The sequence below is a fragment of the Anoplopoma fimbria genome, chromosome 14 (genome assembly GCF_027596085.1).
Source record: "Anoplopoma fimbria isolate UVic2021 breed Golden Eagle Sablefish chromosome 14, Afim_UVic_2022, whole genome shotgun sequence".
NCBI lineage: Eukaryota > Metazoa > Chordata > Actinopteri > Perciformes > Anoplopomatidae > Anoplopoma > Anoplopoma fimbria.
This window is the reverse complement of record NC_072462.1, coordinates 23240956-23263630: the sequence shown is the minus strand read 5'-3', so window position 1 is coordinate 23263630 and position 22675 is coordinate 23240956. Positions and strand designations below refer to the sequence as shown.

Sequence of the window (22675 nt, the reverse complement as noted above, 5' to 3'; positions counted from 1 at the left end):
GGGGGGGGGGCTTATCTGAATCTGCCTCAAACTTTCATGCATGTGCAATAAATTCATAGATTTTTCTCTTTATTCTCGTGCCATGTTGCCAGATCACAGCATGAATTGGGTAAGCATTAACAGATGTAGAGTGGGGGACTTTTTGGATGAATATTGATATTGTAACCGTGGAACAAATTTTAGCTTGCACAACTTTCGTGGTCTGGATTTTGTTTTGTGCAATTTTTTCACAATACCTTATCGTTAAGAACGGATTATGATAGCTAGTTTCAATTTTTTTTATTTTGTAGGAACTGGTAACGTGTTTATTTATTTTCAATCTCACTGGTTTCATTAGAAAAGACCAATCATTTAAATAAAACTTGGCGACACAAGGCAGGCATGCTTTTGTGATGAAAAAAGTTTTTACTTCATCTGAATCTAAATGTGCAAAACATTCATAAAAGTCATTCAACTAAATTGCAAATATCAGGAAAAACTTTGAATGCCAGTCTTTGAATGTTTAGGTCTTTATCATTTTCTTCAAAAATAGAAAAAATCAATAGATCAATCATCCAGTTAAACCCAAACTTCCATGACATTTGGACAGTTTAAAATGCTATCAAAACGATGTAGGTGAGTGTAGCTTCTAGAGAGAGAGAGAGATGATAATTGCATCAGTAGCCTATATGCCTTTGCAGTTCTAACATCCATCTACTTGAGCCAACAGCCCTGATTCAACAGATGTGACCAGGTTAAAATAACAGCAGATAAGCAGCGAGAAGAAGAAGAAGAAGAAGAAGAAGAAAAAGAAGAAGAAGTAGCTGCTGCTCAGCTGAAAAGGGGGGAAAAACCTCTCCCGTCCTCGAAGACTGTAATGATGAAATGCGCCGTTTAAAATGTTGACTTTCTTCATGTGTTGCTAATTTGCAAGTTCACTACAGACCCCCTGCCTCGCATATCTGCGGCGTCGCTGCAGCGCGGCGCTGCGTTGGTGGGAGTCGGAGTACCCCCTGCGCGGCCCCCTCTCTGATTCTTCTTCTCTTTTCTTTTTGCAGCACATCCAGCAGAGGAGAGAGAGAGAGGAGAGAGAGAGAGAGAGAGAGAGAGAGAGAGAGGGAGAGAGAGAGAGAGAGAGAGAGAGAGAGAGAGAGCAGGGAGAGAGAGAGAGAGAGAGAGAGGAGAGAGAGAGAGAGAGAGAGAGAGAGAGAGAGAGAGAGAGAGAGAGAGAGAGAGAGAGAGAGAGAGAGAGAGAGAGAGAGAGAGAGAGAGAGAGAGAGAGAGAGAGAGAGAGAGAGAGAGGAGAGAGAGAGAGAGAGAGAGAGAGAGAGAGAGAGAGAGAGAGAGAGAGAGAGAGAGAGAGAGAGAGAGAGAGAGAGAGAGAGAGAGAGAGAGAGAGAGAGAGAGAGAGAGAGAGAGAGAGAGAGAGAGAGAGAGAGAGAGAGAGAGAGAGAGAGAGAGAGAGAGAGAGAGAGAGAGAGAGAGAGAGAGAGAGAGAGAGAGAGAGAGAGACAGAGAGAGAGAGAGAGAGAGAGAGAGAGAGAGAGAGAGAGAGAGAGAGAGAGAGAGAGAGAGAGAGAGAGAGAGAGAGAGAGAGAGAGAGAGAGAGAGAGAGAGAGGAGAGAGAGAGAGAGAGAGAGAGAGAGAGAGAGAGAGAGAGGGAGAGAGAGAGAGAGAGAGAGAGAGAGAGAGAGGGAGGAGAGAGAGAGAGAGAGAGCAGCGCTGCAGCTGAGGAAAAACCAAAAAACTACAAAACTACAAGTTACTCTTCCGAGCCTGTCCCGTAGACTGTCACTGTTACCGCTCCGTGCCGAGGGAGCTGTGAAGAGGAGCAGCAGAGCCCTGGTTGGACTGGTCTACTGGTCTGCACTGGTCGGTCTACTGGTCGGGTCTACTGGTCGGGTCTACTGGGTCTATCTGGTCTACCGGACTGGTCTACGGGTCTACTGGGTCTATCTGGTCTACTGGTCTGGTCTACTGGTCGGGTCTACGGGTCTACCGGACTGGTCTGGTCTACTGGTCTGGTCTACTGGTCTCTGGTCTGGTCTACTGGTCTGGTCTAACCCAGCCTGCGTGAAAACTCCCGAGACGCGTCGTGTCAGCGGCATGAGCTAAACTAGTCATGGAAACTAAACCGTTCCTGTCTCTGGGTGAGTGTCTGATCCTCGTTTAATGTTATTATTATTATTATTATTATTATTATTATTATTATTATTATTATTATTATTATTATTATTATTATTATTATTATTATTATGAGACGTGTCCTCGCGCTCCTCTCCTGACAGCGCGTGGCAGACACATCAACACGTTGTTGCAGAGCCTCAGCGGGCGGTGTGTCCGTTGGTTCGATCCCTGAATGAGAAGCATGCTGCATATGTAACGAGGCTCTAACCCTAACCCATATGTAACGAGGCTCTAACCCTAACCCATATGTAACGAGGCTCTAACCCTAACCCATATGTAACGAGGCTCTAACCCTAACCCATATGTAACGAGGCTCTAACCCTAACCCATATGTAACGAGGCTCTAACCCTAACCCATATGTAACGAGGCTCTAACCCTAACCCATATGTAACGAGGCTCTAACCCTAACCCATATGTAACGAGGCTCTAACCCTAACCCATATGTAACGAGGCTCTAACCCTAACCCATATGTAACGAGGCTCTAACCCTAACCCATATGTAACGAGGCTCTAACCCTAACCCATATGTAACGAGGCTCTAACCCTAACCCATATGTAACGAGGCTCTAACCCTAACCCATATGTAACGAGGCCTAACCCTAACCCATATGTAACGAGGCTCTAACCCTAACCCATATGTAACGAGGCTCTAACCCTAACCCATATGTAACGAGGCTCTAACCCTAACCCATATGTAACGAGGCTCTAACCCTAACCCATATGTAACGAGGCTCCGAGCTGCTTGTTTGTAAACTTCGCTGGTAACTTGTCGGGAAAACTGTACTTTTGTTTTTGCTGTGCGCGTTCAGGAGGAGGTCTTAGTTGAAACATGCATAAACAGTTTATTATTATTATTATTATTATTATTATTATTATTATTATTATTATTATCATTATTATTATTATCATTATTATTATTCTCTTGTTTTTACCCTATAAACATGCGTTGTTTGTTCAACAGCAGAAGTGTTACATTCATGTTCAGTTCTTCATGAGTAACTTTTAACGTGTTTAAGCTTTAAGTTGTCTTTCACGTGACTCGGTTTCACGCGCGTCCGTTTGACTTTGAATGTGCAGAAAATGAAGCAGAAGAAGAATCTGAATTTAAACCTGGCCCTGTTTAAAAAACCTTAATATCAGCTCAGGTACAAACAGGTGACAGCTGTGGGTTATCTGCACCGGGATCTCAACAGAATTTTTTCTTTTTTTGTGGATGAAAATTCTAATTTAATCTGCAAAAAGGATCAGAAAGCACGCAGGAGGCAGCTGAGTTAGTTTAGGAAGTTCAACTGTCACATTTATATTTGGTGCTGCATGTCACCAGAAAGTGCTTTATGGAATAAAGAGGGGCATTCACACCGCTGTCATTGTTACAATTAGTAATGTTTCAAATTTCCAGGAAAAAATGTCAATACATTTACGATTTACTCTGTTTCAAAAAAGTCCAAGTCATCAAGGTCTCCTTATTTGAAAAGATAAAAACCCATTTCAAGCAAACACTGTCACACACAGGAGCACACCACACTGTAAATAATTAATGCTGAGCTGCTACTGTGAGTTTGTCAAAGTGAACCGAGCAGACCCTCCCACCCCCCACAGCACAGACACAGCACAGCGCTGTGGGCTCGACCTGTTATTGTGTCTGCCGCTCTTTCACGAGGGGCTTCGCGTTACAACCTCGACATGGTATATATCCTCGACCCCACCTGGACGGAGATTCACCGGGGGGGCTTCTAAGACGCCGGAGGAGCAGCTTTCTTCTGTTACAATGGGGTGGGGGGGGCGTGCATGCCAACACTGTCGACCGCAGCGGCCCTTTTAATGTGGCTTCCCAGAAATACTCCAAACCACCGGCGTTCACACACACACTGACGGGTCTGTTATTACAGGTGCAGCGTATTGTGTGTCCACGCTGAAAGTGCTTCAAGTTTCAGTCCGCCCGAATGTACACAAGAGTAGCTCATGCGAGACGCGTCTTGATCTGGATCCCCATTTGGTTCGGTGTAGGGCGCAACACTTTAATTGTTCAAATGATTAGAAACGCTCATCTTCTCAATCCGCATATGCTGCATCAGCAGCTCTTTCGTGGCCCTAATCTGGGGGCCGTTAACTTGCCGTTTATATTTAAACCGGCTCCATCAAAAGGTCCACTCGAGTGCCGATTCGTAATTGGCCACTTCAAGGACGCAATCCGCTATCTGCGAGAGTCCTTGGAACGTATCGATTAGCCGCTCACTCGGTGTCATTATCTGGCGCGCTGCATTAGAGGTCCTGACGCGCAGCTGTTTGAAATGACAGAGGGTTCATCTTTGCAGTTATGGAATCAGTTGTTGGCTGTGATGACGACAGCCCCCCTTTGGCATCCTGTGCTTGGTGCTTTATGGCGATGTGCTGGCTGATCCCACTATCAACCAAGACTGAAGGGATGACTTTGAAAGGAGAATGTGTCCTTTTATGTCAGAGCAATATGAGGCAGATGTGACAGTCTGTCAGTGAAATAAACAGTGTGGCTGTGAAAGGAAAAAGGAGAGCGATTGAGCGAGAGCTCTTTAACTTCAAGGCCGTTCAGATCTGTATTCATTTAAAATTTGGTTGATTATATTGAGGCAAATATGTGGGCCCCAGTCGTAGTTCTTGAACAGTGTCTTGTTCGGATTGTAAAGCCCTCAAGAGACAAATGAAGACGATTTTGATCCAACGAACTTGAGGAAAATTAGGGGACTGTGTGAGATGTACAGCTAACATTTATATTCGGGGAAAGATTGAAGAAGAAAGGTTTTTGTTACAAAAAACTTTTTAGAAAATCGAAACCAGGTACCACCAGCATACACACACACACACACACACACACACACACACACACACACACACACACACACACACACACACACACACACACACACACACACACAGAAAAACCAATGAAGTTCATGGTCTTTGATGAGAAAGTGAGATTCATGACGGTGTGTGTGTGTGGGAGAGACCGACATTCCTTTTCTGGCAGTAACTCAGGAACAAAGGTAATACAGGGAGAGGGGGTCTGTGTCTCTCTCTCTCTGTGTGTGTGTGTGTGTGTGTGTGTGTGTGTGTGTGTGTGTGTGTGTGTGTGTGTGTGTGTGTGTGTGTGTGTGTGTGTGTGTGTGTGTGTGTGTGTGCGTGTGCGGTGGGAGTGAGCTGGTGGAATAACGCTGCCAAAAGCATTTGGCCAAGTTTGTCTTTTTACGGCCGTCCAGTTTTGTGTTCCCGATGTGACGCTTTTGCTCCCCTTTTGAGAGAAGGGGCTGCAGCTGTCATTTTTATTGGAGGAGTTTTATAGCGAGACTTAATGGCTTAAAGTGACAGCTCTCTTTCCCCCTCTCCTTTCTCTTTTTTTCCCCCTCCTTCCCTCTCTCTCTTCCTCTCTCACCATCTCACCCACGAGGCCTTTTACTCACGCACAATCAAAGAAAAATGTGCTTTTTGCCCACCCTCCTCCACTTTCCCACACCTCACCACTGCCAACATCCATACCGAACTCCACAAGGTTTACGCTCCAATTACGAACACAGAGAGAGTTTGTGTGTTTTTTTATAACACTAAACTGTAGACCAGTTTTTTTTCTCCTCTTCTGCGTGGAACATCTCTGCTGATCATTACAAAGCATTAGGCGTTGGCTTCAGATAAAACGTAGCACAGTTTGGCCCGTCATGCTCTCCCCCCTCTCCCCTCCGCAGCCCTTCGCTTGTTTACGTTCTAAACATAGCACACACGAATCAGAAACTTCAGCGAGGCCTCTCGACGCACAGAATCCCGAGATGACTCAGATGGCTCGTTAATTATTTGTGCAAGGAGCTCCTCGCTCGCAGGAGGTCTTTATTGATACCGGCCCGTGCTGAACTTTGCACCCCAAACCTTGACCTCTGCTCCTCGTGTGCTCGATCATTCCAGGAATTCCCCTTTGGCGTTCAATCTGTTGTTGGAAGTGTTTAAAGACAGTAGCACGTCGATCTTCCTCTCTGTTTGTCTTACTCTCTGTTCCTTTACTTTTTATTTTTTCCATCCTGTGTCTCAAGTTCCATAATTTGTGTGGTGAATCACATTGGGGCTGCAACTAAGGATTCTTTAAATGATATTCTTAAAAAATATATTGAAAAATAGCTTCAAGCTTTAAGAGTCCAAGTTGACATCCGCACATCCCCCAAAAATATTTAGTCAGAAAATAAACAAATCCTCACATTTTAAAAGCTAGAACCAGTGAATGTTTGGCACGTTTGCTCAATTCAAAATGATAATGAACCAATTTTTTATGCCATTTACACTGTTTGGATTGGTCACGACTCGTTGGGATCATTTGAGCACCTTTTGATGTCAGCGTTTATTGCGGGTCCTCCGAGTGTGTGAATGGCTTTTTTTTTTCTCTACGAGCCGGCAGTGTTACGGACAGATCACGCTCTTAATTCGCATTGAGAGGCATGTCGGTTCGCCCTACTCTACGCCACAACTCTCCCCTCTGTGTTCTGCGTGCAACAAGGCGACACTAAGATTGAAAGAATCTGTATTTTGAAAAGAGGAAGAACTCACCATATTGAAGATGTGTTGTGAAATTACAGAACCCTGCCAAAAAACGCCAACACAAAACAGAAACCGTGGCTGTCAGAGGCTGACTCCTCAAGTTGGCGTGTTTTCAATAATAAAAACAACCGTCGCCTCTTCACTGATCGCCGTAATGCATGAAATACATATAAATATCTCGGCTGTTATGATGTGTTTTGTAATTAAGTTATGAGCACATAGGCTTTGATGGGTATTCACTGGAGAGGCATGACGAATGGAGTGAATCCCAGATATGTTATGCTCCTCCATGTCATTATATTTCTGTTATGCCCACATTTTTTATCCGCGCTAATTATAATTGGCCCCGATGAGAACCACAGATGTAAAAAAAAAAAAAAAAAAGGAAAATGTTGATTTATTTCCTTAAAGTCTTGCAGAGCAATGCAGAAGGAGTGAATAGAATAATTTTATTTTCCTGCATGCAGATGATGGGAAAGTGACTACAGCAGATCATTGCTTTACATGTTGTAATAACATGTATCAGTGTGCAACATGATCAAAAGCTGGAATGATGCGTTTGATGTTGGTTCAGAGAAAGAAACAGACTCCAACCAAGTTTTTTTTTTTTTTTTTTTTTAATAAAACTGTATATTCAGGTGTATTATACACATAGAGCACCCCCTCCGTCTTTTTCACACACGTGCTGAAAACAGCCCAGGTCCACACACACACACACACACACACACACACACACACACACACACACACACACACACACACGTATGTACATGTAAACACTAGCCATCGCCACGGAAACGGAGCGACGGCTCCATTGCAGTTTTCTTTTTGAGGTCAAAGGGAACGAGAGGAGGTGTTCCAGCGTGCCCTGCTACCAACGCTTGTGATTGTCTGTCACCTTGCCAGATGCCAGCGGGGGTGGGGCTTCCACGAGCTGCTGGGCACTGGGCCAGGGAAATCCCACCACATGCAAAACACCTCAGACATGTCCTGTGTGTGTGTGTGTGTGTGTGTGTGTGTGTGTGTGTGTGTGTGTGTGTGTGTGTGTGTGTGTGTGTGTGTGTGTGTGTGTGTGTGTGTGCCACTGTGGGTGTAAGCAGGAGGCAGCAGTTTTGACGGGACAGGCTGGAGGTCATGTGTTCATTTACACCTACATGCCAACAAATGTATATCTTGACTGTATATTTTTGCATATTAGATTAATTGCTAGCTATCTTGTTCTTTTTAATACCTGTGATTAAGTGCTAAGGGAACACATAATAGTGTTCTGATGATTTCAGGAGAGAGCTCGATGAAGAGTGTTACCACTAATGCTCTGGCTTACAGTGTTTCAATAAAAAGGTTCGCCATTATCATCATGGCTAAAGTTAAAGTCAATCTTGAATGTTTTTGTATTTACAGAGGGAAGATGATTTTTTCTAAAAACAAAGCATTTTTGCCAAGAAACACTTAAAGCTGACTAAGGATAGCCCCTCTATTTCTTTCCCGGGTCAGGTGGAGGTTTACACTGGCATGAGAGTGAGATCGGAACCCAAATGAGTCCGAAATGTAGTTACTTCTTCTTCTTCAGCGAGAGAGAAATCCGCTCGCTTAGAACACACAGAAAAGGCTTTTATACCCAGAATAATGACTTCTTTGGGAACAGCCATAATTTAATTTAGACTTGGACAGAATAAGGCACAGTGCCCTGTGGGCACCAAACACAAGCAGCTTATAATAGCCAGTGCTTTTACACTAGGTCAGTTGTGAATTTGGCAAAGAAATCGAATTAAAATCTTGAATTCATTTACTATCAGTCTCAATACAAACGATTTTCACAATCTTTGTAAATCTACCAATCTACAGGCTTTGATCAAGCACCGATTTTCAATCCTGTTGCTGTGGTTCAGGATTTCCAGATCCTGTAAGAGCGAGCTGCTGAGACGCGGTGCGTTGGAAGTTTTCTTTGACTTTCACGCTCTCCTCGCAAACATAAACGACTCGGGATTCGGGTTCAAACTTTTTGGGGAATCTGGCCCTTCAAACCGCTCCGTGAGATTAAAGGCTGCGGCCGCAATTATGATGAACAGAAGATCCATTACAGGAGCTACCAAACGATTCTGGATTCCGGATTCCGATGGGAGGTTAGGAATACACAAAAGCACTGGCGCAGGTCACCTCATAAATGAGTGCAAAGCATAAATATGACGGGTTGTAACTTTCACATTGCTTTCACAGATTGCTATGCATGAGAGAGAACAAAGATAACATGTGAGATAACAGGGTTCCTCTGTGGGTTTTCTCGCCCTCCGCCTGAGAGAGAGAGAGAGAGAGTCTTTGTTGACGCCTGCAGGCCTAGCAAGTTTGTACATCCGCCCAGACTGGCCTCTTCGGCCTCAACACACACGCACCTGTATGCACGTGCACGCACAGGCAGACATGTCTGCCTATGTGGGGCTCTGTCACCTATGCTTAGACACCTTGCTGCGGCCGTCTGGTTTCAGGAATGTTCTCTACTGCAGGAAGGGTGTTTTTAAGAAGGGAGGGGGGCGGGGCTTACTATATGGAGAAAAAAAACAACCACGCCGGCAACTTGGAAGCTTCTGCTCTTGGTCTTAGAAGTTGAACATGCATGTACCCAGCGCTGCAAACCACTAAAAGGAAAAGTCACATTTCTCGCTTAGGTGGCCGCTCCCTCCCTTCTTCTGCCCACAACGTTCAGTCTATTTGAGTTTTATAACGTTTTATTGCCCCATGAGGGAAATTTGCTTTGCAGGCAGGGTGTGCAGTAAAATCACACAGTAGAGCCATGTAATACAAAAACAAAGAGGCCACATGATATTAGACAACAGTGAAACGCATAATAAATTGACCCTCTCCTCCACGGTAAGACCAGAATGCGGGTCTTTTTTCTTCTTCTTTTTAACGGAGCTCCACTATTTAGTCACTGAGAGTAAGAAGACTGAATTAATGCAGAAAGCGCATTAAGAGGCGACTGATTTTTTTTAACCTGCTTATTAGAGTGAGAAAATGTTCTCCGTTTTGTTTGGATTTACACACATGGCTTTGCATCATCGTTCAATGACGGTGACACTTCTTCTCGCTCTCTCTCACATGATGCTCTCAGAATTCAACGCAGCGCAGACCCCACCTTCTATATCAATCTGCCTTCGTGCCGTTTATGGTAAAGAACGTTGAGCAACAAGGTTTACTAAACAGACGGGAGACAGACAGACAGACAGGCAGGTGCACGTGCTGGCCATGTCTTTGTCGTCAGCGTTCTGCATTCCACAGCGCTGTTTCCCGCAAGGAAAACAAAAAACTGTCTATGACAAGTTCAAATGTCACACTCGGGATGCTTTCTTCTGTTTCAGCGGCTGAAAAAGTGAAAACGGGAGAAGGCCGCAGATTAAACAGGACAGATAGAGCGTAGTGGGCCCTTTATCTACAGGACCGCAGGCAGCTGTGTGGATTTATGTATCTCTGTGTGTGTGTGTGTGTGTGTAGGGATACAATATGGTTCTGGCTCACCTTTTAATTTTATTATTGATTAATGTTTTTGTTTTCTTTTTACCAGTTTATCACTTTGGGTGATATTCACTTTACTCACTTTACTTTGAGGAGTTTGAACCATGGTGTGTTTGACAGTTTTGCTTGACCAAATGACAAACAAATGATTTATCAACCACAAGCAGCCTTGTTTGCATGAACTTGAGTTTCAGAAAGTTGGTATGGTAGGTGTGTAAGCCTGGGCGTGCACGTGTTTCGGCGTGTACAAGCTCGCACACACATGCTCTCAATGTGCGATGTGCAGCGGATGCTACAACACACCTGAATGTATGTGGTGGTGCTAGTCGCCGATGCACTGACTCATGAAGCGCCGTAGAGTAGAGCAGCTGAGTCAGTGCGCAGTCTGTCTGGGAGAGGGAGGGTCAGGGGTTGTGGCTGGGTCACGCTCTGTGGGAGAGGTGATGGGGGGGGCGGCGAAAGCAAAACCGGATCGTCGTGGAGGCCTGCGGGAAAAAAAGGAAAGCGTGTTGTTTTCATTTCAGGTCTTGCTTCACTTTGTGTATCAGTGCAGCTATTGTTAGTAACAGAGTTAATTGTTAATTGATCCAAAGAGCGATAAAAACAAGGCACCTAATCTCCCCCTCGCTCTGACGCACACACACACACACACACACACACACACACACACACACACACACACACACACACACACATACACATGTGCTGTGGAGAATGAGAGTGGATGTTTATTACAGGATCCTAGTGGATGCTAAGGTGCCCCGGGGGCTATTAAAGGCCTCACTTAAAAGGCACTATCAGAGGCACACTGATGAGGGCTGCTTGGTGGAGGGAAAGAGAATGAAAGGGAAAAAAGTCCCTGGAACAGCGAGCAGAAGGAGGGGACTGAGCAGGGTGAGCACATCTGGATTGCCTCAGCAGAATATTTGTGCAACATCTGGAAAAATTCCCTGGAATTTAAGGGGTCCCTCTCCTTTCATTTCGGTTATTTTTCCCTTCCTCCTCCCTTTTTTTTTTTTTTTTTTTTTTTTTTACTTCACTTCGTCCTCTCCTCCGTCCTGTTTTCAGCATCTTCAAAGTAGCTTGGCTCGGTGCAGCCGGCGCGTAAAATACCCCCGCGGTAACGCACTTCGAGCCCTTGCAGACTTTTATAGCGGGGGGCCAAATTGGGCCCATGTGACCGACTCGGCTTTGCGCAGGGCCCGGGGCTAATTAAGTGGCACAGAAGTGAGAGGGCGCCCGTCTGTGGAACCAGACCTAGACTATTCCTGGGCCAAACGCAACCCCTTGTAAAAAAGCGGCAGAGAATAAAAGACCACTTTTTTCGCAGACGGTACACTAGCGTGGAAAAAAATAACCGTTTTGTTTTGTCGTCAACCGGCTCCGACGTGGACTTTTCTTGTACAGTATGAAAGAGCCATGGTGTATCGTGATTAATATTACACAAACAGACTCCCTTTGTTTGATTTCAAAAAGCTTTTTCATGTATTGGTTTGTTGTCGCCAAAAAGAGGCACGCACAGAGAGCGTGTTCATGAGCCTCCCTCTGAAGTCCCCGGGGGGATACGAAAGTCCACGTATTGTTTCAGTACCTTCAGTCGATTTGTACTCTACTGTACATTTGTCCATCTCTGCGGCGACATCACAAGTGCGGTTCTCTGTTGTCCTGTCGGCAGAGCGAACCGTGAGCAGATTTGTATTTATATTCACACGAGGCCCCTGGCGCCTCCCGGTTACCTGGGCGAGGCTTCCTCGTGGGCCGCTGCGTGCTGACAGGCAGGTGTGGTGTGCTCAGAAGCGGGGAGGGAGGAGAGCGCAGAGGTACATGCTAATGTGGCGACGGTGCTGATCAAAAGGGATGCACAGCCGTCTCCCTCTGATGGGCTTACACCCCCCCCCCCCCCCTTGAGAGCTGCAGTACGCACAGGCAGGAGCAGGGCAGTGATCAGAGGGAGAAAGAGAGGGGAGGGAGGATGGGGTGAGAGAGATGGGAGGAGGAGGAGAAGAAAGACATACTGGCTAAGAAGAAGATAGATGACAGCGAATGGGAGAGAGATGAAGAGAGACATCCAAGGAATGAAATGCAGTTATTATGGAATCAATAACGTTGTTTTCAATCAGTTGAACATCAAGAAAAAATGGCAAGTTTCCGTTCAAGTTTGTTATCTGGATGGAGGAGGCAAACATGCAGTATTTCAATCATCTCTCTTTCTATGTGGACACTGAGCTGATATATATATTTTTTTCCCATGTTGCTCGGCTGTTGGCCTACATCTTTCTGCATGACTGAGCCGACAAGTTGGACTCCTTTCTAGGAATGCTGATGTTGGCGATACAGTCTTCTCTCTGTGTGTGTGTGTGTGTGTGTGTGTGTGTGTGTGTGTGTGTGTGTGTGTGTGTGTGTGTGTGTGTGTGTGTGTGTGTGTGTGTGTGTGTGTGTGTGTTGATTGTGCGTTTACAGAGCAGTGTAATGCAGTGCATCTGTGTGAGGATGTGTGCTTGCAGGTCATATGATTCTACGTGCTGTCATGTAATGATTCTTTCTTTCTTTCTTTCTTTTTAATCAGATAAAATATCCAGCCAACAGCCGAATTGTAGAAAAACGGTTTGCACCAGAAACCATTTAAAATAAACACAAAAACGATACACGTGCTGATACTAACATGATCATTTTTATTATCTTTGAATCAGTGGATGATTTTTGGGGCTTAATCAGTTATTTGTTAATTCAATAAAATGTTAGAAAATATAAAAAATAAATGGCCGTTACAGTTACATTACATTACATTACAGTCATTTAGCAGACGCAGCAGTTCTCCAGAGCCTGTGGACCAACAGTCCAAAACCCAATGATATTCAGCTGATATGGCAGAAAACAGAACTTTGGGAAATTCTTACATTTGAGAAAATGGAACCAGGAAAGATTTATTTTTTATCTTGCCAAATTACGTGAAGGAGACAAATGCTAATGCTCAGATTCATACTTGTATTTGTGGTTTCTTCTAGAACATGTTTACATGCTTTAATGTTCAAACAACACATTATTTTTCTCTGTCTGAATATGCCTGCATTCACTTTTTATCTGAACAACCAATTAGTGGATCAACACAAAAAAGAATATCCAAGTACTTTAATTAACAATTCATTGTTGTTATTTGCTTTTTTCAGCCTCTTAAAAATAGATATTTCCTTCTTTTCTCTGTTTTATATTCTATTAAAATGAACACATTAGATTTTTTTATTTTTATTGACTGACAAAACAAAGCATTTGAAGACATCACCTTTTGACTTTGAGACACCGGGATGAATATCTTTCTATTATATTCTGACATTTTAGAGACTAAACAAATAAGTCTAGAAACTAATGGTCAGATGAATCCATAATGAAGATTATCGTTAGTTGCGGCCCTAATACCAACACAAACATGGATATGCACGGGGCACTATTGGATGCAAATCCATGCAGGGTCATTATTATGATTAGCATTCTTAGAAAGAGGTCTCTCCCTGCCAGACTCCGTACTAAAATCTGATAATGCCTCCTTTTAAGAATGTTGAGCTGAGAGCCTGAGGGCCGTGTAGCACACGCGACCTCTGCACCTTGCTGCACTGGGAAGCGTTCTCCCTCCGCCCTCAGGTTACGGCGTACGCAGAGACGCCTCCGTGCGGCCCTGCAGAACGACCTTGCTCCGGCTCGTCCTCTCGTACGTCCCTTTTTTTTTGAGAGAACGCACCGTTGCTCATCTCTAACCTAATCTGACGGTCTGTCTCTCTCGGTCAGTAATTGTTATTTGAGATAAGAGCCGTTGCCCCGGGAGGCAGATTTAGTATTTTTGGAGCAGTCTTCTGCCTCGCTGGCTCATCTTGTCTTGCGGGCGTCTGCAGGTAAACGTGAGGGTGACGTCACGGATGACATTTCAGCAGGAGGAGGAAGCCGCAAGCCCCGCGGAAGCAGCCTCGACCCTCAACCTGGACCTCGCCACAGTATCATAATAGACCACAGTCTTTGGTTTCAATGCACCTGAGGGCTTCAGCTGTCACTCCTGATCCACACAGCAAAACTACAAATAAATCTCTTCAAGTTAACCGATGAATTTATTATTTATCCTCATAAATGACTTTCATAGTACCATGACAGTTGGCACAAAATTGTATTGCTGCACAAAAGGTGACGGGAGACGCTAGGGGAGGAGGTGAGGAATTTATGATCGCTGTCAGATTAGCAAAACGTGTGTTCATGACAACTTGTGTGTTTATTACTGACCTCCCGAGACCCTGAGAAAAGTGGGCTAAATTTTGGCGAGGGGGGAAAATGGCAGAGGGGTCCCTTGACCTCTCACCTCAAGATATTTGAATCAGAATGGGTCACCAACCAGAGGAGCGAGAGGAGGCATAACAATCGAGAAATGAGAAGAAGCATGGTCTACAGGGAACGTTGGAGGGGGAATGGAATTACCATGCGGGTGCGGGTCTCTATATGTTCGGGGTTGACGGGTGGATGATTTATGCGTGCCCGCTGATATCGAGAAGACGTCAGAACCGATCCGCCAATCTACAGTCCAGACACTCCGGCCCACTTTTTCTGTCACTTTTGTAAGAAGTTTAAACGTGTGACATCTTTTATTTTAAACACGTCCCCGTGCTTAGCTTTCACGGAGGATAATGGACAGTGCATGATACAGCCATTAGCCCGTCACAATGGGGCTATCTCACACCGGAACAGTGTTGCCTCCTGTTATGATCATTTTCATGCTATCTCAGGCTCCGGCTTTGTTTCCCCGTCTCGGAGGAAAAAACTGGCTCGCCCGAGTCTTTAATGCGCTGTTTTTTTTTTTTTTATATCTTTTTTGTGCTCGCTGAAAAGCCTCGTCCTCCCGGTGGAGAGGGAAATAATTTATGAAATGAGAAGTACATTTGTTGTGTAAATGACCACACGCTGTCGGATATTTAATCCTGCCTGCAGTCGATCCCAGTCATGTGACTTGACCTAGATTTGTCTGCCTCCCTCTGCCCGTCTCTTCTCCTCTTTTTCTCTCCCTTTCATTCTCTTTCTCTCTCCCACAGCGTCACTCTGCTCTCCCTCTTCCTCCCATCCCTCTTTCTACTCTCATCTCTCCCTGTCCATTCTTCTCCCTTTTGTTCGGCCTCAATGCTGGCTGTTGTTTCCGTTCCTCTTTTTTGTTAAGACTGATCCAAGGATTTGTCCTCTTCCTCATGGTTTGTTGATATCTGTAACTATGTGGCCAGTAACTCTGACCTTGCTTATGTGCTGAAGACAAACCAATTCATAAAATCTGTCATGTGATAGAGGTGACTCTCACAGAGCGATGGCAGAATAATGTTTTATTACTCAGGTCTTCCTTTCGTCCTTGACGTACAGAATCTTTCTGCAGAACTGGAATGTGAGCTGATGAATATCGAGCAGCTCGGACTGTGTTTCTGTTTTTATGAAGCAGCATTTTTCAGGATCTCATAGAGACATCATCTTTCGGTTTCCTCTTCTTCTCAGCTTTGTTCAGGCGTCATTGCTCTGGCCTCGACCTTTTGAGCCGATGCATCCTTCTCAGTCTGTTAATTGATTTTCAAAAGATGGATATTGTTAATTGTTCAAATGCCCGTATTGGTTTTGTCTTTAATCTTGTTGTGACCTACAGTAGTAAATAAAAATAAAAAAAAATTCTTTTTTTTTTAGATGAAATGTCTTTTTTAATGACGATCTGTCCAAGAAGGCAGCAAGTTACATGTTGAGTACAGGTAATACAACATAATACAAAAAAAATACAAATAGCACGGAGTAAGGAATATTGTCATATGCACATATATGGAAGTTATTAACTATTTATTGTAAAAAAAAAAAAGAAAAATCAGCTTACTTTTGCTTAAAACTGTTTCAAGAGATGATGGAGTCTAGATTGAGTCTAGTCTGCACTTCATTCCAAGACCAATGAGCCAACGGACCAGTCTCAGTCCACACAGCTGGCACCTTTTTAAAGTAATGTGGTGCTTCCCAATGGAGCCTCATTCTCTTAACTGTGTCATCCAAAGACTTAAGTTGCATAATCACTGTCAGAAAACTGCTCGAGTAATCTGAAAAGCTGTCCCCCTTTTTTTTGGAAAGGTCGACATCTGACACAGACATTTTTTTTCTTATAATACCTGATTATTTTTCCAATAAGCAGGCAGGTTGAAGGACTGTTCTTCCAATCCAGTCAGTCTGCTAGTTCAATATTCTGTCCTTGTTTAAAAGTACCTCCTCATCTTCGTGTGTCAGGGAACACTTTCACAAGACGTGGTCGGTTTGGCTGCTCCAAATCAGAGGGAAAATTGATGTGATGACTTTTAGTACTATTTCTATTTAGACTGCTGAGGGGCGTGCTCGAAGGAGAAATTTTATGTTGTTTACGTCTCAATAGTGCCCACTTCTATGCATGGAATCGTGGATGATATGTCCACGTATTTTTTTCCGGCACTGATCTACTATACACATGAATCCCTTCAGTTCATCACGAAGGACTGCGTTTGGGTCCGATAAGTTGTTCTCGCATGGAACAGTTTATTTGGTCCGAACCAGAGTTCTTTTTCATCTGAATAAAGGTTGGGCTTGTGAAAGCTCCTTGAGACTCATAATGTCACTTGCTACTACAGCAACCTTGACCTCTCAGAGAGATCAGAAGAGCAGAGGCTTTGCTGTCACAAAAGGGGGCCAATTTCAAAATATGTCCTTTTGGATGTGAGGACAGGGCAGATTGTAAACTAGATATGTGAGTGCTGTATGTAAATGGACGTCCCTGTAGGAGCAGCTGCGGGCGGCTCGGCTCAGTCTCCACTGTAACGATTGGGTCGCCTCTAGGAATGCGCGTACGTGTCCGTTCCTGAAGAGCACAAGGGATCGCCCGGGATCAGCAGTAATACTGTAACCCACAGCAAGCCTCGGACACAGCCGTCTCACTCACTGCACTCTCCACCTCTGGGTGATTTTAACACATTTTATTGGTGCATCCTCACAGGCTATATTCCATGTCCCCACAGCAGTTGGGGATGTAGCCTGGATGGTAAAGCTGTCTATGTCAAGGCTTGTGAAAGAAGAACTCTGTGCTTTTTGTTCAGTCAAGTTCATTACTATGAAAAAGTCACTCTCCCCCCTTCTCTAAATCCATTTCCTTACAGCACAGAACACATCATGATTCACAAACAGTAGCATTATATGCATTATAATATATTCACAGCTCAAGGCTGGACAGCTACATTGTCGGGTAGGAGCAAGTATTTGTCCTTCTTAAGCATTTTGGGGGAGAACATTTTTTATCTATACAATAATAAGTCCTGTCGAGTTTTTTGGCAGGATCGGCCCATTTAAGAGCAGTGATGCACCGATACCAATATATTGAGTCTGTAAGTGCCGATACTGACTTATTTAGCTGGATCAGGTATCGGTGACAATGGGGCCAATCTATTCAGTTCAATTCTATGTTTGTGTACTATATACATTATGAGCTGGAATTTTAATTCCTGTTTGTTCCTGCCTCTAGGTATTTTTTTTATTATTTAAAACAACATTTTTCTAGATTGGAAAGTTGTGTCAGTTAGATTTTTCTCAGTACGCATGTATTTTATATTTATTGTATATAATATATAGTGCATGGTTAAAAATAAGAAAGAAATATGACACCAAGGTGTACAATGCGCTCTTGCTTGGAGCTGGCCAGGTGGATGTATGTTTATTTTTATTAGTCAAGGCACAGCAGTCTGAAGCCATTAATACGGGAGCTGAAACGTCGACACATGAAGGTTCACTCGGTGACAGAGCCCACTAACTCTTCTTTCCACAACATGACTTTTCTATGTGAGCAACGTTTTTCCTGTCCCAGTTCTCTCCGGTCCAGCCCAGTTCAACGTCGAACACAGAATCGGAGGTGTGCACTTTACAACCAATTTACTCTGGATTCACAATCCTGAACAGGATTATTTCAATATTTATTTTTCCCCTTCTGGAATCTACTCCGTAATGGAGCTTTACAGTCAACGGGCGGGAATCCACACTGCTGGTTTCAAAAAGCCCCCATTCAGATTTAATGCCTCTACTTTAAAGAGGCGTTTTAGCCAAAGAGTGCACTTAATCCCTGTTTTTAAAACCGTCCTACAACCGCTCTGTCTTGTGTTATTCTTATTCGACAGTATTATGAATTTTAGTGTTTTTTATTGTCGTTCTGGTTTTTAGTGCATAGCCATGCGCAGCAGCTGTGGCTCCAGATGTTTTCAGATGTACCACTCTGTGTTAATGTTTCACGCAACAGGCTCAAACACTACGTTTCCCCATGATATGTTTATTAGTGTTTTAATCAAGCTTTTAAAAAAATGCAGCTGCATTTGAATTTTAATGTTTCTACAAACATATTTTATAACGATTTTCATAACTGAACATTTGCTACCTCCACCGTCTCAAATGTGAGGATTTTCCGCTTCCAAATTTAAAATCTATGAGTTTTGGATTGTTTATTGGCATTTTCCCCAATTCTCTTATTGAAAATGCTTTGTATCGTACATTTCTTCAAACAGCAAACACTTTGAAAGTGCAGCTAAAAGCCCTGCATTTTACAATGCCTGACAAGTGTTGTTGCCAGAGTGAGCCTGCCTTGACTTTTGGCAACTACGCTGACATTGTTCGGCAAATCTGGGTCAGAGTTTATGGACAAACTGTTCGGTGGAGGAGCACAGAAGACGAGGGCGGCGGTGGAGCGCAAGCCTGTTGATTCAGTTTTTAGCAGGCTAACAGGAAGCGTTCTCTGGGGCCTTCCACCAGGACTGGTGAGGGGGGGCAAAGGTCACCTCTCTGTACCACACCTCACTTTCTGCCTGGGAGCAACTCTGCACCGCGCGTGGAATATTCATCTCCATTTTAACATCAGTTGCTGTCGGTACTTTTTCTTTGATCACTCCAAAATGTCAGCCTTGATGAGGGAAAAAGAGGTCACGAACTGAGGCCAGAACCGTATCCGATTGCATCCATCAATCAAGACTAAAAATAGCGGTTTTAACGTCATAATATAGCAGTGCAATCTAGGGTGAATCCCTCAGAAACATTGGACAAATTTCCAGCCGCGATCCATTAAAGGACGCACATAAAACAAAGTTTTATCCCCCCCTCCTCCTCTCTAAGGGCGATATTTCACAGCTGAGAAAGGGCCAGTGTGTGCTGTGCCAAAGGGCTGTCGTCATGTGAACGGCTACTGTGGAGATCAGCGGAGGGATAGTAGATTTTAAAATGCTTCCTTGTGTGTCCATTCCCCGGGTGAAAGGAGCCTCTTTTCACTCCTGCAGCTCTCTCTGAGTCCAATCACACAAATTTGATTAGCGCTCGTGTGCCCAAGGAGCTGCTCTGGCTGCTGCTGGGGAGGCAGTGAGGCCCCATCATCTACCCCCCCATTTGCCCCCGGAGAAAGACTCTGACGTGCACAAGACGTCTTTGAGCCGGCCCCCTTCTTTTCTTCCCCTCTAACCTCATTTGCCACACTTTAACACACACACACACACACACACACACACACACACACACACACACACACACACACACACACACACACACACACACATACACCACTGTCTGTGGCCACTCACCAGCGGCCTGCCTTCGGCTTCATCACGTCACAGAAAGTGAGACAAATGGCGGTTATAAATTATCAAGCCTTGCCGCTTTGGTGTCGTCTGAGCTTAACCCCGGCGCCGCGTAATGTTTTACACAATCCTCGTAGAGGAGGCCCGGCACTACGTCTCTATGGGAAAGGTGAACATGATCCACAGCCAAAATACATCGCTGTGTCATTCGGCATTGAAGACTTTTTTTTTTTTTTTTTTTTTTTTTCATAACTTTTCAGCCGTTGCGTCTGCAGGTGTGCTGTATGTCTAGACGCAATCGGGTTCGTTTGTTTGGCACAGATGGTCGTGTCGGAAAGAAATCAAACCAAGATTTAGAAAAATTCAACATAGACCAATCCAGTGGCTCGTGGAGGAGGTGGGTTCGGTTGTACAGTCGAGCCAGTGGGTGGAGCTTTGTCAGCGGCGGATATTTATTTTTTTGCCACAACCACAACCACACTTGTCTCCAGACGTGTGTTCTCTGCACAAAGTGACAGAATTATGTCTGGCTCTGCGAGAGTAGTAGGAGAGAGTAGTAGTAGGAGAGAGTAGTGGAATATATTTTTTAACTCAAGAGGAACATTAGTCAAGCTTTTGCTGCTACGTAAAGCAGTTTCAATTGGGACAAAATAGAGTTTAGGTGATGGCGTTGGAACAATAATTGAGTTCAGTTCTGTCTCGGTTTCTTGTCTGTTTTGCTGCCATTCAGTAAAATATATATTTTTAGCTTTTTCATTTATTTATTTTCTAACTAAAAGGTTAAAAAAAGGTCTAAAAAGAAGAGTTGCTGAGAACTGCCTAAGGTTTGCAGATAGACATGTGCTGCTCAACAATAACAGTCCTAAGTCTTGGTTTTACAAAGGTCATCTTTGTCAGCTCTACCTTTTTCTGCAGATGCCTTGCAGCTCCAAATGCCGCACCAGGGCAACTGCCACTTTCATCATCCTGAGACTGTGTGAAAGCCAAGACTCAGTTTCAGACAAAGTAGGAGGACATGGTGGTTTTTTTGAAAGAGCTGTAACAGAAAGGTGCTCTTGTTCATTTCAAAAGCGCCTCAGTTTAAGTCTCACAAAAAACACGGCGGCTTAATAAGTCATTCAATAAAGCTGTCTAGTTAAACTTTTTTATTGCCAGAGCAGACCTCAAAAGGCAGGTCGGTTTTGTGACTCACAGATGGGGGGGTGGACGACACAAATGCAAGTTACAGATTTTAGTCACTTTTCTTGTTTTCCAGTTAAGCGAGGGCTACTTCTAGCATCGACCTCCTGGTGGTTCCTTTGCGAAGGTTGCCGCGAGTGATCTGGTTTGTTGTGGCTGAGAACCTGAGGATTATGTCTTTGAGCCAAGGTCTCCATGGGTATCTGTGTCTGCAGATTTAGTCTAATCTTCCATTAGGGCTAAAAGGAAGCCCTCAGGTGGCCAATGTTTCCCTCATTCATCCAAGGCCGAGAAAATGATTGCCCTAAAGAAGCAACAGTGAAAAAGCATGTTAGTACTCCGTTCCTCTACGTACAAGCCCCTTGTACCTTTTGATATGAGGGGCATCCTGCTTGGTTTGACACAATATACCAAAAAAATTAAAAAACATTCAACATACTGCAGAGGCCTGCAAGTACTTGAAAGCTAAAACATGTGCTGGGTCACCTTATGTCTTCTGGTTTGGCTGCTCAGGGACCCTCAAAGTCTCAGTAATGGGGTCTACGTTAGGGTGGAATTTCAACCCAAAGGCCGTGTTTTGGAAACTGAACTAAGGCGATCAACCCAGATAGGCGGAGAAACATGTAAACAATAACAAAATGATTTACATTTCTGTAAAGGAAGTCTATTTTTCCAGCAAGTATAACAGTGCGATCAGCATCTAGGTATTGCCTCCGGTAATCTGTACGAGGGTTTGCTTTGTTGTCATGATGCATCTGCTCAGGCTTTGTTCTGGTTGAGATAAAAAACAGCTTAGAGGCATGTTTAAATTTGTCTTCTTTTTTTTTTCTCTCCTTCAAAATGGATATCATCAAGAGGGGAGGGAAGACAGTTTGCTGATGGAGCAGATACGCTCAGACGCAGGTCGGATGCCTTTCCCGTGCTGATGATGGGGATCAGAGAGGGATGAGGAGTGTTTGATTATCAGCTGACGGGTCCTGAAGTGTCTCTCTCTCTCTCTGCTCTTTACAGAGAGCTCACTGAAGTGGAGAGCGAGGGAGAGAGAGAGAGAGGCTCTGTCAGAGTGGTAATTGTTGTTGTAATGAGACGCTGGTGCAGTGGATTAACTCTCTTTAGAGAAAAGCAAACATCAGAGGATCATTAAGTCTTCTGCTCGGTGTCTTTTCATTTATAGCAAAACGGAATGACACGCAAACACCGAATGTGTTGGGCACACTAACAGAAAGCTTTGACATGGGGCTGATTAGGGCTGCAACTGCTTTTCATTACTGACGAGTATAGCCATGATTTTTGTAATTAATCATTTAGCCTAGAAAATGTTCCCAGATGCTCATGGTGTGGTCATCAAACTGCTTTTTCTGTCTGATCAATAGTCAAGAAACCAAGGCAGCAAACTCCAAGTCCTAAAAGCCATTAGAGGGTGATTCCTCTGGTTGAGAAAAAAAAGTCTGATTGTATAGAAGTCAATGGGAAGAAGACCCTACTTCTAACTTAATTAAATTACTCAGTAAACATTGTGCACATGGGTTTATGGTGTCAATCCCTATTTTAAAGTCTTCTTCAATACAGCATGATGTTCATTTAGTAAATGATGCTCCATTTAGAGTCATGTAGACCATAAAGCAGGGTATGCTTTAGGGCAGGGCTACCTTGTGATTGA

The 22675-nt window shown here is 44.1% G+C and overlaps 1 protein-coding gene across 2 annotated transcripts in view; it reads left to right on the top strand.

Moving 5' to 3' along the window:
* Window positions 1-2002: 2002 nt before the first annotated feature.
* rxraa (retinoid X receptor, alpha a) overlaps window positions 2003-22675 on the top strand; it is a 100812-nt gene continuing 80139 nt past the window's right edge. For both annotated transcript variants that reach the window (XM_054611889.1, XM_054611888.1), the window contains exon 1: window positions 2003-2129. In XM_054611889.1, the coding sequence (XP_054467864.1) occupies window positions 2102-2129 (28 nt within the window). In that variant the 5' untranslated portion in view covers window positions 2003-2101. The remainder of the gene's footprint in view (window positions 2130-22675) is intronic.